Source organism: Micropterus dolomieu, linkage group LG12, assembly GCF_021292245.1.
Source record: "Micropterus dolomieu isolate WLL.071019.BEF.003 ecotype Adirondacks linkage group LG12, ASM2129224v1, whole genome shotgun sequence".
Lineage (NCBI taxonomy): Eukaryota > Metazoa > Chordata > Actinopteri > Centrarchiformes > Centrarchidae > Micropterus > Micropterus dolomieu.
Window position 1 is genome coordinate 31,777,865 of NC_060161.1, and position 17,431 is coordinate 31,795,295.

The window sequence follows — 17,431 nt, forward strand, 5'->3', positions numbered from 1 at the left end:
TCATTTTCAGTGTCAGCTTTGTGCAAAATTAGTGCAACATTTCTCTAAATGGGCTGTCATGGATCTCATCGTTAATGATTGTGTTTAAGCTTAACATCTGTTAAAGTTTTACAAATTGTAAAAAAAATTATGGTTTATTGTGAACAGACAAATATTGTATTTGGATGATACTGTCAGTCATTTTGTTTTGTCGGTCTTTCTGTGATGACTCACTCAGACTCCTGGCTCCCGTTTACACACATCAGCTCAACACATCAGTCCATCAGTTTATCTACGAGGGTTCTTCATCCCTGTCCATCTCCATTCCCTACGTATATGCAGTGGCGGTTCTAGACCAATTTCACTGAGGGGGCCAGTTGTTTTGTCAGAGGGGCACAATCAATCCGGGACAAAAGAGACAAAGGTAATGTTGAAGCTTTCAAAATGTTTAGTATATAATGTAATGTTTTAGTATGTTTCAGTAACTTACAGTTATTTGTTTCAGTAACAGGATCTTTTTTTTACTTGTAGTTCTATTAAATTACTTTGTATAGGCTTAATGAACACTTTAAGCTCTAGTGTACTAGACATTCTCTGGATCCCAGTTTGTATTTTGTATCCCACTATAACTTTTGCTAGGAAAAAGGAAACACCACCATATTCACCCCTGTTATTAGACATGATGTGAAATATACACAAAATAAAATACTTGACAGTAGGCCATCATCTGTGCATTATGGAGTAGAATACATATTTTGGCAGATTGCAGAATGTCCAGCCAGGCAGGACCAGTAAGTTACTGCCATCACCTTTTGTGTATGGAAAGTTCTGTTTAAATGCAATGCATTATTAAATTGTTAAAAATTATAATGATAATAATTTACCCTTTAAGGAGGGGGACTAAGAACAATTTCCAGCAATATCCAAAGGCTATCCATGCAATGGAACCATGGATTACAAAGACAAAATATAGTCTATAATGCTGCCTTCAAGTTTAATGTACATTTAGGTACTGGACCAGCTCTCCGTCGTAAAGGGTCCGATCCTCTAGGCCTATGGGTATTACCCTATTAATTATAACTGAGGACTGTTTAAGCTGGTGTCGAAAAGATTCGCCTAGCTTCTAACTGTCTTCTTCCGAACGCCTACACTGCTTACTCTGAAATGGCACCTGACTGAATAGCCCTAGAGCCAAATACCACCCCAGCCACGCCCGTTAACGACAGCTCTCTTCTCATTGATCAGTGCGCTTGGTATAGTTGCTAGGATTGTGTTTAGTGGCCAGGAAAATAGGCCCCAAGGATAAGTTAATTTCGTTGGCTAGAGCAACCTATAAATGTATAGCGCCTTTCTAGTCTTTTCGACCACTCAAAGCACTTTTATAATACATCTGCATTCACCAGTCATACACTGAGCCTAAGTGCTCAAACAGAAACTAACATTCACAATCATTCAAATTGGGTTCAGTATCTTGCCAGGGGGAGCCAGGGATTGAACTGCCAAACGTCCGTTTAATAGCCAACCCGCTCTACCTCCTGAGCCACAGCCGCCCCAAGAACCTTAAAGATGTAATGAATTACCACCTTAGTGAAGAAATAAGTTCAATGTCTACTACCTTTACTTTAAATGCAGTGATGATATATTTTATTGCAAAATTAAGCAAGGGCAAGCATACAACTTAAAACTGATTAAAACCTAAATAAACTGATAAAATCTCTAAAATTCTAAACCTGATTGTGATAGCTGAGCTTGAGTATTTTTGATGTCTTCTTTTTGGAGAGAAAGGAAGGGGAAGGAGGTGTCCTGGCCAAGGAGTTCTTTCCCTCTTCTGCTGGGCTGGTGACCCTGGTGGAAACCTGAGGCTTTGTCCAAAGCCCTCAAATTGTCTTCAAAAGTCTTCAGTCTTCGTTGCAGTTGAGTGAGAGAAAATCTTCAGAGTCCAATGATTCTTCAGTTGGTTTGGATGTTGTGGTTACCCTCTGTGGCTCGATCTCTTGGAGTCCCCTGAAGAATCTCTGAAGTGTTCTCTAGTTCTTTCCTGCTCAAATCCCCGTCTCTTGTCTTGCGCTCTTGGTCCGGTGCGGTGATGGTCTTGCTCCGAGTCCGATGCCTCTGAGGTCTGCCGAGGAATAACCCCGATCTCTCTCTGACTCCTCTTTATATATCCTACTCCGTAGCTGAGTTTCTTTGTCGAATCAGCCACCACCCTTTTCCTGTCTATAGCTTGTTCATCCTTAAATTCAGCCAGAGATGTCCTTATTTGGCCATTTCATTTCCCCCTGCTGACCCTTCTCCCCCAATGACTCATAGTCTTGATGTCTTCACCTAAATTATGTGACCATTTGCACAGTTATTTAACCGTTACCCTAATTCTTCTTACTTTAACCATATTATGTATTTCACAATCGGAATATCAATTAAATTTATTAATCTTCAGTATCAATGAGATATCCTGATTTTCAATCATCATATCATGTTTAATACCAAATATCTTTCCTTTAATCATTATTCAATATATTGCTTATATCATTGTTAAGCTCTGTGTTTTGCAGATGGAGGGATGTTGCACTTCCCTTTTCTCACTCACTGTTGTTACTAAAGGAAGAAAGGCTCCAGTTTTCTTCTTTGCGACCTGATAGCAAGAGCGTTGGGATCTCAACTAATTTGACAATATTCTGCCAATCACCAAACCTGATCCTACGTGACCCCAACGACTTGCTGGATATTCTAATAATGTGCGGAGACAAGGGAGGGGAGTACCATGACAACATAAAGGGACAAATAAAATTGTGCAAATGAATTGAATGTTGAATTAATTCAACAATTAATAGTTGTTTCTAAATTCTTGCAGTTATTGAAGTTTAATAACTCAGTTCAGGAACAAAGACTTCGCCTCAAACACACCTGATTTTAGCACACAAAAGTATTTAAACACACCTTTTCTGTTCTCTTCCCTCTGATCAGATAAAATAAAACAGCAACTGTGAGATTTCAAACAAAAAACAAACAAATAGGTTTGTGGAAACAAATCAATATTAATGAAAGATGAACCTCTTTTGTCCTGGTCTCCAGCTCATTTTGTAGCTCATTCTGACTCCTCTGCTTCTGCTGTTGGAGCTTCTGGACTTCAGCTGTCAGTCTTTCCAGCTAAGAGGAGAGAGAAGATAAAGACAGAAGATGAAAGAACTTTACTCATATTAATGTATGTGAGTTATAAACAATAAAACATGACAGGAAGGTACTTCATGGTCTGACGTATGCAGCATTTTTAACTGTTCATGTTAAAGAAAAGCAGCAGGTTTCTAGTTTTATAGATGGAGCAAAGTCACAGTTCTTTTACACCTTTAGCCACTGAGAGGCAGCAGAAACAAGTTGTGAACACAACATTAAAGGTGATGTAGTGAATTGTTAAACAGCTTCTTTTTTTACACATCCTACAGTTACATGTCATGTTTGTATCACCTGATGAATGTAAATCCAATATTAATTCTCTTTTTGGTCTCCAACTCCTGAATGAAATATCACCTGCTTTGTGTCATTATGGTGCTGAGCTGAGATGTTCTTTCATTAAGACTTTCAGAAAACATGAAAGCTACGACAAAGTCTGCCAAGTTACACTTTTGTGTAGATCAGAAACAGCAGATTAAAATACTAAGAAATGTTTTTTTATTTGAAAATCATCATGTTCTATATTTGTAAGAGACACATTTGAAGGTGAACTGAAAACAAGCAAGCAGGTGGCTTGAATAAATCGTTTGTGGCGAATACAATACTAACCTCCTCCTCCAGGGTCTTAACTCTGCTCTCTGCTTCCTCCCTTCTCTGCTGCTCATCCTGGAACTTCTGCCTGGAAACGATCGGCCACTTAAACTGAGAGGAAAGAAATTAAAGACAAGATGAGAGACGTTTCTTATTAGGGAACACCAACCCTAACTGACACTTTTAAAGTCGTAGGAACACACATTAGCAACAACCTGAAACTTGACAACTAACATTCAACACAATCATTTTAAAAGCTCAACAAAGATTTTACTTCCTCAGGCAGCTTAAAAAAATACTTCAGCTCAATAAAGATGAAGATTTGTGACCTAAATGCAGTTTTGTTAAATGCTGCACAACTTTGTCCGTGTAAGTTTGTCTTGTGGAGTTTACTCTTATTTCTGTATGAGGAAACCTTTGAGTGTATTCATTTTATTTCTACATGACCACTTACCAGAGGGAAGGAAGGCTGGACTGGAGCAACTCTGCTTCTTTTCAGCTGGGAAGAAAAAGAGATTAAAGAGAGACTTTTATTAACATATTTTAATGGTTTATTATCTATCCATTTCAAATATTTGACCTTAAAGGTCTTCTGAAGTTTTAAACTTCTATTAGTGCTGTGAAGCTGGTTGTCTATGAATGAGTTCCAGTTTTGTTGATCTTGAGCACGAGGATGCACATGATCACATGTATGTGAGTAACACGATACATGTTCCTGACAGTCTTTTCATGCTATTCACTGATCTGCTGGTGGCTGTAAAACGCCAAGATATGCAGAAACACACCAGCAAAGGCAGGAAGAAGAAGAAGACTGCTGTAGTAAACATGGATGTAAACAATTTTGAATTTAAAATACTTGATTGAAATTAAATTTAGACCTCAAACACACACGATGTGTTTTGGTGAGTAACACTGAATGTAAATATAACTTCTGTTTAATCACAAGAAAACTCCACAGAGCACCTTCAGGTTTAACACATGATGATGATGAGTGTTGCTGAATGTCTGAGCATCGACACTGATACCAAATATCTCTATAAATATCTGGATACTCTGATACTTTTAGTTCAGTAGAATAATGAACCTCCTCCGTCTGCAGGATGGTCTCCGTCCTCTGAATCTGATCCTGGAGCTGCTGGACTTCATCTTGTTTGTCTTCAATCTGGGAGGAACGAGAAGAGGACACAATATGAGAGACATGTTTAACTATGAATGAATATTTGAGTTAATGTACTGCAACATGTCAACAGTAACAGAAAAACTATAAAACCTATATCATGGTTTTATTTGTGCGTCTAATTGGAACGTTTCTGAAGTAAGTGACTCCCTCGGTGCACAGACTGGGTGAAAAGCACTCCTGCTGTTTTGTTAGCAGCTGTGCTCCATACATAATGTGGGGGTACAATAAAAATAATACACTTTGATTTGGATTGAAAATGTGAATTTCTACATAAATCCAATCCTGTGAGTTTAAGTTCTTTATCATATCGATTAAGAATTTAAAATGCATCTCAAGAATAAAACATTAAAACAACACTTTAGCCAGAGAAGTTGAAAGGAGGCCCTGGTGCACAGGAATAATGAGCCCCAGTAATCCAGCATCTGTATGAACTGAATACTGAATCACACCTGACCAACCTGAGAGCCTGTGCAGACGAGGCTGTGGTTGCTTTGCAGCAGCCTGGTGTTGTGTAGCAGCTGTGGACACACTGTGAGAGTCACTGCTAATAATCTTTAGCACAGACTGATTTACTGACACAACTTTGTCATTGTAAGTTTGTCTTGTGGAGTTTACTCTTATTTCTGTATGAGGAAACCTTTGAGTGTATTCATTTTATTTGTACATGATCACTTACCAGAGGGGAGGAAGGCTGAACTGGAGCAACTCTGCTTCTTTCCAACTGGGAAGAAAAAGAGATTAAAGGAGCCATGTTCTTTAATTAACATATTTAATGGTTTATTATCTAAACAATTTACAATATTTCACCTAAAAGGATCTCTGGAGTTTTGAACTTCTATTAGTGCTGTGAAGCTGTTTGTCTATGAATGAGTTCCAGTTTTGTTGATCTTGAGCACGAGGATGCACATGATCACACACATGCATGTGGGTAACACGATACATGTTCCTGCCAGTCTTTTCATGCTATTCACTGATCTACAAGTGGCTGTAAAACGCCAAGATATCCAGAAACACACCAGCAAAGGCACGAAGAAGAAGACTGCTGTAGTAAACATGGATGTAAACAATTTTGGATTTAAAATACTTGATTGAAATTAAATTTAGACTTCAAACACACACAATGTGTTTTGGTGAGTAACACTGAATGTAAATATAACTTCTGTTTAATCACAAGAAAACTCCACAGAGCACCTTCAGGTTTAAGGTCTGAATGTTCAACACATGATGATGATGAGTGTTGCTGAATGTCTGAGCATCGACACTGATACCAAATATCTCTATAAATATCTGGATACTCTGATACTTTTAGTTCAGTAGAATAATGAACCTCCTCCGTCTGCAGGATGGTCTCCTTCCTCTGAATCTCATCCTGGAGCTGCTGGACTTCAGCTTGTTTGTCTTCAATCTGGGAGGAACGAGAAGAGGACACAATATGAGAGACATGTTTAACTATGAATGTATATTTGAGTTAATGTACTGCAACATGTCAACAGTAACAGAAAAACTATCAAGCCTATATCATGGATTTATTTGTGCGTCTAATTGGAACGTTTCTGAAGTAAGTGACTCCCTCGGTGCACAGACTGGGTGAAAAGCACTCCTGCTGTTTTGTTAGCAGCTGGCCTCCATATATAATGTGGGGGTACAATAAAAATAACACACTTTGATTTGGATTGAAAATGTGATTTCTACACAAATCCAATCCTGTGAGTTTAAGTTCTTTATCACATCAAATAAGAATTTAAAATGCATCTCAAGAATAAAACATTAAAACAACACTTTAGCCAGAGAAGTTGAAAAGAGGCCCTGGTGCACAGGAATAATGAGCCCCAGTAATCCAGCATCTGTATGAACTGAATACTGAATCACACCTGACCAGCCTGAGAGCCTGTGCAGACGAGGCTGTGGTTGCTTTTTGGCAGTCTGGTGGACACACTGTGAGTCACTGCTAATAATCTTCAGCACAGACTGATTTACTGATGTTCTCTATCGTTACAAAATGCATCTACTGGTTGGACAGCGTGTAATCTAAACGGATTAAAGCATTTCTCCACAATCGCTGCTGTTTTAACAGAGACGCCAAACTAGCAGCAGAGACTCATTTGAATGAAGCCACCTGTTTGTGTCCTCCACTGTTTATACAGCCCCAGAGTCATTTTGTTTCTAACTGGAAATCACAGCCCTCTTAAAAAGGATAAAAATCATTCCAGTCTCAAACCCTCTTCGACCTGTTCCTGACCCAGACAGAGAAGCTAAACTGAAAACAAACCAGTAGGTGGCTGAAACCAAATCTGCTGAAGAAAAGATACAAATACAAACCTTTTTGATTTTAGTGTTTAATTCCATTTCCTGGGTCTCCAGCTTTGTCTTCAGTGTCTTCAACTCAGCTTCCTTATTTTGAACCCGGCGCTTATTAAGACAGATGACTGAACATATTATACAATCACCCATCTTGCAAAAATGAAGCATCATGACTTTTGCTTAATAACAAGTGAGAAATCTCAGCTCTTATGTAGAAGAAATTTTGCATTTCATTGGCAAAGTTTCCTGGATAGTTTTGTTTCAAGGGAGTAACACAGTTATAAAAGTAACGCAGTTACAGCAATGTATTACTTATTGCTGTAACACAGTAATATAACTCATTACTAAAAGAGAATCAATAATATTATACCCGTTACCATCTCAGTAACGTGCGTTACAACACATTTTAACCCAAAAGTAATGGGTGGTTTTTAATAATTCACCAACACCGAGAAACATTTCGGCAGCAGAAAAACAAATCCATGAGTAAAAGAGCAACATTATTTCCTGTTGCTGTAATCCAGCGGTGGAGATTGTAGGCAGGGTGAGCTCGACTCCTCTTAACAAGACGTTAGCTCCCCTGATGGATCATGCGTAAATAGATTTCTATATGTGTTTGTGCTTTAACGAATTACTTCCATGATCAGAGAGGCTGCTGTCAGTTCATCCTGATCGATCCTGTCGGAGCGTCGGGAGATTAAAATGATTAATGAGGTTATGCTGCTGCACCTCGTGCATAAATGCACACAGTGTCTTTCTTAATGGGGAGACGATTCATCCTGTTTCCCCCCCGACAGATATAACTGTGATCTGCACATCACTAGAATCCACCTATGCAGCACATCAAAAGTAGTGCAAAGCTTTACAATTCAGAGACAGTAATACTGTCACATAAATAATTACTCTCAAATGACAGTAACTAGTAATCTATAATGTATTACATTTTGGAAATAACTTGCCAACACTGGTAGTAATGTGGTTTTCCCTCAGTATATATTCAGATTATCTCTGCTGCTTTGTTAAAGTTGCTCATGCTGCTCAGTCTGTTTCTGCATTTGGTCTCATTCACAATCTACAAATATGGACATATTACAATAATGTACTTACTTTGTGTTGTGGTGTTATCTTAATTATATTCTAACTACTTACCCGAGAAAGTACACTGCTGATTCTGCTGATTTGAATTATCTCCAGCTGGGATGGAGGTGAAGGACACAAAGAGACACATGAGTTCACATTAAATCATGTGAATAGTTTTACAAACTAATGGGACAGTTACACTACTTACTCACACAATTACTGCATGAGTAATAATAATGTAATATTAGTACAATAGTCACGAGACATTGAGTAATGAGTACTTTTACTTTTAATACTTGAAGTGCATTTTCCTGATTATACTTACATACTTTTACTTTAGTAACATTTTCAATGCAGGACTTTTACTCGGAACAGAGTATTTTTTACAGTGTTGTACTTTTACTTAAGAACCTGAATATATCCACACATATAACTGAGTAACTAGAGTTATTATTAAAGGGAAACCTGACGTATGCAAATTGTTTAATAAACAGGAAAGTTTGCCTACTGTGTTCAAACAAGTCAGTTTGTCATCTCAGCAACACCTGACAAACAAAACTATACTAACGGTACTTTTACTTTTTAAAGCAGGTACTTTGTAGTTTGACTCAAGTAGAAATTTAAATTGAAGACTTCTACTTTTAATGGAGTAATATTTATCAAGGATAGCTCTACTTTTAGTCAAGTACGGGATTTGTGTACCAGTGAATAAAGTAAATATTGTGTACTTTATTAATTATCATTTAGTGACTGAGAAACAGCAGAAGTGATGAGTGTTGAGCCTCTGGCTGGCTGTCACTGCTCCTCCTGCTCACTGATGAAAGGGGCCATTTAGTAGTTAGGCTGACTCCTCATTCTCTCTTTGTTGCCTTCACAACACCGAACATCCACTCAACACAACAACCACCACTAACTTACAAAGAACTTAAGTTTCTGATGGTGTGTATTCTCCCTCTTTGTGTGGCTCACTGAGTCTGGGCTGTGACACAGTAAATACAGAAAGATTAAGATAAAGACATGAACCTCTTTGTTCTTGTTCTCCAGCTCTTCCTTCACAGTCTGCAGGTCGTTCTCCTTCCTCTGCTTCTCTTCTTGGAGCTGCTGCAGCTCAGCTTGTTTGCTTTCAACCTGGAAGGACAGCGAGAAGTTTTAAAGAGAGGAAATGAGACAAATGTTCTTTTTACAAACATTTAAAACTTTACACTATAAATTAACATCTGTGACAAAAAAAAAACAGAGACTTTATTTTGTACTTGACCTACATAAACTACTGTGACATAAAAATGTGACTTCATACTATAATCAATGTATTATATTATTAAACTAAAGATGAACCTCATTCCTCTTGGTCTCCAGCTCATCTTTCAGTGTCTGAACTCTTTTCTCAGCTTCATCCCTCCTCTGCTGCTCCTCCTGCAGCTGCTGCTCCTTAAACTGAGAGAGAGGAGAGACAGAAACAGGGACAACAATCCTGACATGATTTTAGCCATATTTATTTTATATATATATATATATTATAAATTTGAACAGTATTGCATTTGTTTCTTGCCTCTCTACCTCGTTAACTGTTGCGTTGTTTTAATCAGGTATGTGATTGGCAAAGGGCAAAAAAGCAGGAAAATATACTGAGACCCCCCCCACACCCGGGATCCGCCTCACCCTCAACCCCATCTTTCCCCAAATAAAACCTGTTAATCCCCAGAGTTGCGTTTGGGTCCACCCTGTCCCCACACTCCACAACACAAAGGTTGTTTTGTGTATTGATAAAATGTAGAAAAAAGTTTGACATTTCAACTCTTGCAGCGGGCAGGTGTGTGTGTGAGACGAGAACGACCGCGGCAGTTTCACGGGATTTTGCCAGTTACACAGAAACCGTTGCCATGGTTGCCGTATGAAAAGGCCTTATATAAATCCTGTCACAACCATTCACAAGAATCTTTTTTATAACGTGCCAAAACCTTTAACATAAGGAAAGTGCAAAGTGTGTAGACTACAGGAGTGATCAATCGACAACAAAGTCAAAGTAAACTTTAGACATAGCCTATAACAAGCAAACATAAGCGAGAGCGACTGTGGTACACACTGCGCAGGTGGGGAAACATCCTTGTTGATACTTTATATATTATATTTTACACGTCAGCCTATATAAATGACCTCAAATCCTTTCCATTTCACTCCGCCAGCTCCTGAACCCCCCTCTTCTTTTTCTAATTAAAGATCTGCATGATTCACATGGGTCAGATTTACAGATCACATCCTTGTTTAATCTCCATTGACTTTGCTTTGAATGTTATGTCCTGTTTCTTTACTTACATGTTTTGTCTCCCTTTCCCCTTTTTTGTTCTTCAAACTCTTCATTGTCACTGTTTCATTTGTCATGAGCTGCTCTCTTTCTGCTTCAATGTGGAGCTGATCTTCAGGTTTGTTTCTTTTAAAGCGCTCCTTCTGTTCTCCTTTATCCATTTCATCCCTGTGGCTTCTCTTGCTCTCTGTGTGAAAATACAGGCAGTAGAATTAAAGTCATGTCCTTGCATCACAGCATATGAGACAATTGAGTCCAAAATCAGGTGTTAATGGGCTACAAAAATAAGACACCTGACAATTTCACTTATTGCAAATAAAAGTAGAAAAAACACCACATATTTTAAAAAAATACTGACAATTTTTATCATATTAAATTTACACAATTAATCACATTACTATGTCCCATTAATCTGTAATTAATTTGCAACTCACTGATTCTGTTCTGTCTCCATTTCCACACAGAAAAGATAAGTAACAAAATTATCATGATGCAAGCAGCCAAACAAACAGCCAATCCAACTGTGACGGGGGACAAACTGGACTGGACCTCAAAGAAATCATCTGAAATGATAAAACACAAAATAACATGGTGTTTATAGAACACTAGACTTCAGCTATTTGAAACTAAAACATTGATCACATCATCAATCATTTCTACCTGGAACCTGGATGTGAGTCTCTCTGGTCTGGTTGATGTCCTTCTGTTGGACTCTACAGGTGAAGTTGTTGCTGTGTCTCTTCTCCACAGTCACTCTGCTGCTGACAGTATAGAGGTCATCAGGACCTCTGACTGTCTCTGTAGGTCCAGCAGAGAGGAGGTTTCCCTCACCGTCCAGCCAAAACACCTCAGGCTCTGGATACCAGCCTGCAGACTCACACTGTAACACCACTCCCCCTTTGTCTCTGTCAATCCCTGCTAAACTGATGACAGGTGAGGAGACGGCCCCTGATGTTGAGCAAGAGGAACAATTAAAATACAAGTCAGTTTTACAAAGACTGCATTAATAATTAAAAGATGTATGAAACTTCAATAAGGTAAAATGTAAACCTGCTAAACTTCAGCATGTTAGTATTGACGTTATGAAGATGAACCTCATTCATCTTGTTACATTCTGATGTTTGCATTTAGCTTAATGCACCGCTGTGAATGGGGTTGTAGTGAGAGTCACTTTGTGTCAAGATTTTGGAGGCTCATTTCTTTTTTATTGTCTTTCAAAAACCAAAAACACAAGAGAAGAACTGTGAGACCTGACCAGGGACTAAAGATTAAAAAAATCTCTATTAAATTAACCAATATATTAATGAATACATTGATTACAAAGTGTAATTTTTGCTTTAATGTAAGCAGCCAAAAGGTTTTTTCAGCTTTTATGTAAATTAAAGAAAAAAATTAAGGACCAGTTGTTTCACACATTAATTTTAAAAAGTCAATCTGCTGCCTGTCTTGGAAATCGTATATATATGGTGTGATCTAAAGAAGCAACAGTAACATCGGGGTGCAGGGTTTAATGACGGAGCTAACATCACATCATAAAGTAAGTCACATCACATTCTGTTTAATTTATATGACTGTATGTATCATACTTATATAAACTACCTTAAGTAACATGGAAAATATTTCCTCCCAGAACATGTTCAGTTCAGCTGTTCTAAAAAACATGCAACCGTTAAACTGGTGTTTGATGGCTGTGAACTCTTCATGTCCCAACATGAATGGCTGAAAGCTGTTTTGATCCTACCTCAGTTATTCACTGGATACGCTGCACAGACTACACACCAAACTGCACTACACATACATCATGTATCTACTCACCAACAACAAGCTCAACGGAGGCGTCTGTGTTCATATCTGGAATGTAACATTTGTATCTCCCCTCATCAGAAGGTTTCACTTTGGAGAGTTTCAGTGAAATGTTTCCGTGCTTCAGTTCATCAGTGAACAGAGTTGTTCTTCCTTTAAAGGAAGGATTTTTTACATTTACAACGTCCTGACCAGCACGCCACACATAAACAAATCTGGGGTTCAGGTCTGGTCTTGTCCACTCAAAAGTCTTGGCAGCAACATCCACTGCAGGCTGCAAATGACATGGCAAGATGATGTCATCGCCAACTTTTGCCACTATTGGCTGAGGAGAACCAATTAACTGAGAGTGACCTGGAAGGAAACAAAATATTGTTATAAGTTCTTTTAGTAAGAACTAGTTAAATTAGTTAATCTTTATAAAGTGTGGCTGAACCATATACAAAAAAATCATATTCTGATTCTTTTGATTTTGTGATGTGAAGTAAATAGTGTATTCACACTGTTGCTGGGCTCACACTGATGTGCAGCCAGGAGAAGCATAATTACAGCCTAAACACATATTTGCATTGCATATACATACTTATAATAATAAGTTGAGCCTTGGGAGGAGGTCAAACTTCAGCAAACTCAGAGTTTCCCATCTCAGGCTCAATCAATTTAGAGCTCAGGAATAATCTCAGAGTTTGTTACGCCTGCTTTCTGAAACAGGGCCCTAAGGGCTGTTTCACAAAAGCAGAATTTAGAAATCCAGGATAACAGAAAAAGCTAGGCCAAACCAGGCTCAGGAGGAGCGACTATGTCAAGCCAGGTGTAAGTAATTCAGATAAATGTGCTTCAACAGCTTTCTTCAAGAGACCACACAGTCGATCACAGATTCATTGATGCTGAAATGGAAAAGACTTGTGCAGCATACTTTACACACACAGTGAGAAACAGCGAATAAAGAAGGTTTACGATGAAAAAATGCACATATCATTTAAAAAAATAAAAGAAACAAGGCCGTAGTATTAAAACAGCGAAAAAAAATGTGGCAGACAATAGAGGGCCGACTGAATGAGTAAGTAGCTAAACGTATTACTGCTTTTAACTGAACTGTCATAATTATAATATTACTATGAATGGTAACGTTATGTCAGACCTTAAAAGTGAGAAGTGGACGTTAATATGTCACTTAGCAAATGTATTAATTACAACCACTAATCAACATAGTATCTATTCACAACAAAAGTTATCTCCTTATAGAAAAAGGATCCAAGGGGACATAATTAAGGGGTGACGATACACTTGACTCACCAGATGTGATGATGCATAAATTCTCTGTTTCTGAGAACAAGATGAGAAAAAGTATTTTCACACTATTTTGAAGTAATATTCAACGCTAAAATATCTATATAATAGAGGGGAGTCTGGGGGTCCTCACTGACATGTTTTTGAGCATTAAACTTTCCTGACTTCTGGAGGAATATTCTGTAGCAATTTATGGTGGAAATGTCTTTATTTATATAAAAGGAAACAGAAAATTCAGCTGGCAGGTGTTCAATATATAAAAATATAATACAGTAATCAGCAGCTTGTTCTGAAAGCTTAAGTTACTTTTTTGGACAGTGCACATTTGTTTCTTCTATGTTTACATTGCATTGCATGTTTTCTTATTGTGGAAATAAACCTTTCTTAAAGCATTTTCAGTTATTTAACATTTTTCATTGCAAGCAGCAAAAAGTACTGTATCATATTTGTAACTTGACCCTGAGGTTGTAGTCCTACAGTCTGACAGCCAGTCAGACTCACACCTTTCTAAAACATAACATTGATACATCCACAGGTGAACAGTTCCTGCTGTGCTAATTGATAAGTGTTTTACAAACTATTTATTCATTTTAGTTATTTTTTGTTATGTTATGTGCCTTTATCCTCGCTGTTGCTCACTGTGTGCAAAGTATGGTGCATGCGTCTTCTTCTCCAATTATGAAACCTAATAAACACAAACTATGTGCTACCATATTGCCAAAATGTAGGCTACCTGTGTTATTTTAATGCAGTGTAATGAAAAATATGCACAACACATACATAAGAACATGGAATAACTGAAATAAACACATTGGTTTCTGATCGGCGTGACCGCAGACTGAACATATTAGGCACCAGGATTAACTAAAGTTTTCTGTTACTTAAACATCTGCATGCAACTCTTTTAAATGTTTAAAACATAAATGATGCTTCCACACATGTGTTTCTGGCTATATTAAATGTTTTTGGGGTTTTTTTCAGAGAAAAACTAAAAATACCAATTCTTCAAAACAGTTAACAGTCTTTAAACCTGCAAAAATTGTTTTTTTGGTTTGTTTTTGGGGTGCCACTCCTGAGGGCAGCAGAATCAAGCTGTGAACCAAAACAGTAATACTCTTATACGATTATATTTGTGTGTGAGTTTACCTGTACAAAAGTGTGATAGAAGATGGACAATGAAAAAAAGTATGGTTCTGAGCGAACATTGAAGAGACAGTCCAGCCATCTGGTAAAACATCCTGCAGTTTGGAAAATGGACAGAAACCATGGAAACATTATCGTGTGGAAAAGAATCTCTGAAGTTGTGTTGAGATAAAATATGATTAAAATCCTGATCTTGTCAATTTTATCACTCAATCCCCAATTCAAATTATTTTAAGTCTGCTCAGGATTGAGTTTATATTTGACCACACTGCTTATTCTGCAGAAACACTAGTTCAAATTAAAAACTTATAAAAGATTAAAGGCAACATATTTAATCATATTCTTTTCTGGAATTCAAAGCCCTACAGACTTCACTGACCTTCACTGAGACGTTACATACATAACATGACGTGACTTTTACTTTCACTTTTGTCACACAAACACAGACAGAACATTAGAAAACTGCGCTTTTTCACAAAACTCTTTCTTAGTAAATTAAAGTTTTTTGATGCTGACAGAATCGTTTCATAAAACCCTCTCCATTGCACAAAGTCCATGCCAGTAATATTTCATGTAAGATGATAAAGTCTCACAATACTCGACAGGTTGCTCTCAAACTAGCAGGCGTCCTGTTCAAATGAAAAAAAAATCTAAAGCTGATTAATTTTAAAATGGTAAGATAAAAAATAGGCTTCAGTAAAAACAAAAAAACACAAAAGCTAACAGTCTGTTATTATGTGCATTTAAATAGATGTTAGACGAAGCATGTTGAACAAGGACAATTCGACGTACCTGCTGTCTGTTCAAGGGACTGCTGTTAATTATTAATCCAGGTAAAGTTGGTGTAAACCTGTTCTGGCCGGGCAGCCTGAGAGAAAGTCAAAGACGCGTCCCGTCTCAAAACGTTTTGGACCACTTTGCTACGGTTTCCGGGTGGGACGACTTGTTTTCTGGGACATATTCAAAGCTGCACATCGGGCTTCATGGGCTTCAAGGTATGTGTTCTCCTGTTTGGAGGGCGCGTGTCACAGGTGTTACCCAATCAGCAGCTATGCCTGTATAAACACCGCCCTGTTAATATAATTAATGTTTCACTCTGGTTTACCAACTGCTACTTGTTCATTCAGTAGATTTAGTTTAAAATTGCAAATGCAGTTCAAACTTCCACGTTTAGCCATGCAGTGTTAACCCATCTTTTTAAGCATAGAACAACAAGGTAACTAAAATAAAGTCATCATTAGCTGTGTTACCTTATACTGTGATGACCTGAGGGGGACTACACATGTAAAATTCTGGCATATTTACATTGCTTAAAAGCTAAGATGTCCATTAATATGCACTGTCTCTTTTATATAAAATGTAAAATACAAGGCAAATAAGTGTATAGGTTTACAAACTAGCCTACTATGAATAACATGTGGTCAATGTGTAAATTAATATGCAGGATCTAAACAAAGCATTGTGATCCCGTCTGGTTTCCATAAATAGGCTAGTTTCATGTCTGTGTTGGACGCAGGAGGTCCCCCCATGTTAGAAAAATACGTTGAAAAACAGCCTCTTGTAAGCCCCTTTCTGTGAAGTAAAGTGCCCTCCAAAGTGCGCCTATGTGCCAAAAATACAATAAAGGGCATCACTGTTTCATGTTGAGTGTCTTTGCTGAACTTTGAGCTTGTTGCCAGGCAACGTTTCTTAGTTGTCTCAGCATCTTGTTAGGCTCGCTGTCTTACTGCAGCAGGCAGAACAGGACCCTTTAGTAATTTGTGTTACATCCATCAGGCCTTTCTATAAAGTGAGTGTTTGAGAGAGATAATAGGAGACACAGGGACATAAAAAATTATATCTCCAAGAAGCTTTGTATGTGTGAAACGAGTTAATATTTGTGGACTACTGAACGCCCTGCGGGATGTAGATTTCCTTTCTGAGAGCTACACATTGTTTAATACTTCATACTTAACTCCAGCAACAGTTATACTCTGCATGTATATGGAAGCTGTAGGTGCAAGTTACTTTGTGTGAATGAAAAAGCCAACAGTAAATCAAACTGTTAAATTTAGCTTCACCTTCAGTTACAACATTAAATGCTGCTGGCACATTAATGCTTTAGATTTGTATTGTTAGAGTTGTATTTGTATTATACTGTAGTAATGTAATAGTATAGAATGGAATATAATATCACATTCTGCCTGTGTACTACAAGTTATTTTACCTGTGATACTTTGTAAATATAATTTGCCTATAACCAATCCTCAGGTATGTTGTCCTTTGACATATCGCTGGTCACACTAGAGTTTGAGTTTTGTTGTGGCCGTAACATGAACAGAATTGATAAAGCTTGCATAGATGAAGGATTTCCTCATGGCATATACTTAACATTGGAGTACTACTTGTAACTAAGTAAACATTTAAAATACTTGTATAACCACTGCATTGTAGACAGCCAGATGATGCAGCTTTATTATCACTGAATATTAAACAGACACAACCATATTTTTGTTTTTTTATTTTTTATTTGTAGCACAAAATACATATAAAAATATATAGAAATACAATGTAAGGATTATGCAGGAGAGGGAAGAAACCCCCAAGGGTTTCTG

The 17,431-nt window shown here is 37.7% G+C and overlaps 1 protein-coding gene across 1 annotated transcript; it reads right to left on the reverse strand.

Moving 5' to 3' along the window:
- Positions 1-2,955: 2,955 nt before the first annotated feature.
- LOC123980578 (butyrophilin-like protein 1) lies at positions 2,956-15,852 on the reverse strand. Its single transcript, XM_046065028.1, has 17 exons — positions 15,630-15,852; positions 14,841-14,932; positions 12,417-12,758; positions 11,262-11,549; positions 11,036-11,164; positions 10,613-10,788; positions 9,635-9,733; positions 9,323-9,427; positions 7,238-7,327; positions 6,249-6,323; positions 6,076-6,082; positions 5,595-5,641; positions 5,377-5,436; positions 4,823-4,900; positions 4,193-4,237; positions 3,757-3,849; positions 2,956-3,126 (listed from the first exon to the last, which is right to left on the reverse strand). The coding sequence occupies exons 2-17, from the start codon at positions 14,929-14,931 to the stop codon at positions 2,971-2,973; spliced, it is 1,881 nt and encodes a 626-aa protein (XP_045920984.1). The 5' UTR covers position 14,932; positions 15,630-15,852; the 3' UTR covers positions 2,956-2,970.
- Between the last annotated feature and the right edge of the window lie 1,579 nt (positions 15,853-17,431).

What these genes read in the sequence shown, in the direction of transcription:
- LOC123980578 (XM_046065028.1), bottom strand. Translation starts at nt 14,931, where the DNA reads ATGTTTTACCAGATGGCTGGACTGTCTCTTCAATGTTCGCTCAGAACC. An exon ending in GGGAAAGGGAGACAAAACAT is followed by an intron (nt 9,734 to 10,612) that starts GTAAGTAAAGAA and finishes CCTCTCTCTCAG; the next exon opens with TTTAAGGAGCAGCAGCTGCA. An exon ending in TGGAGAACAAGAACAAAGAG is followed by an intron (nt 7,328 to 9,322) that starts GTTCATGTCTTT and finishes TGTCTTAATAAG; the next exon opens with CGCCGGGTTCAAAATAAGGA.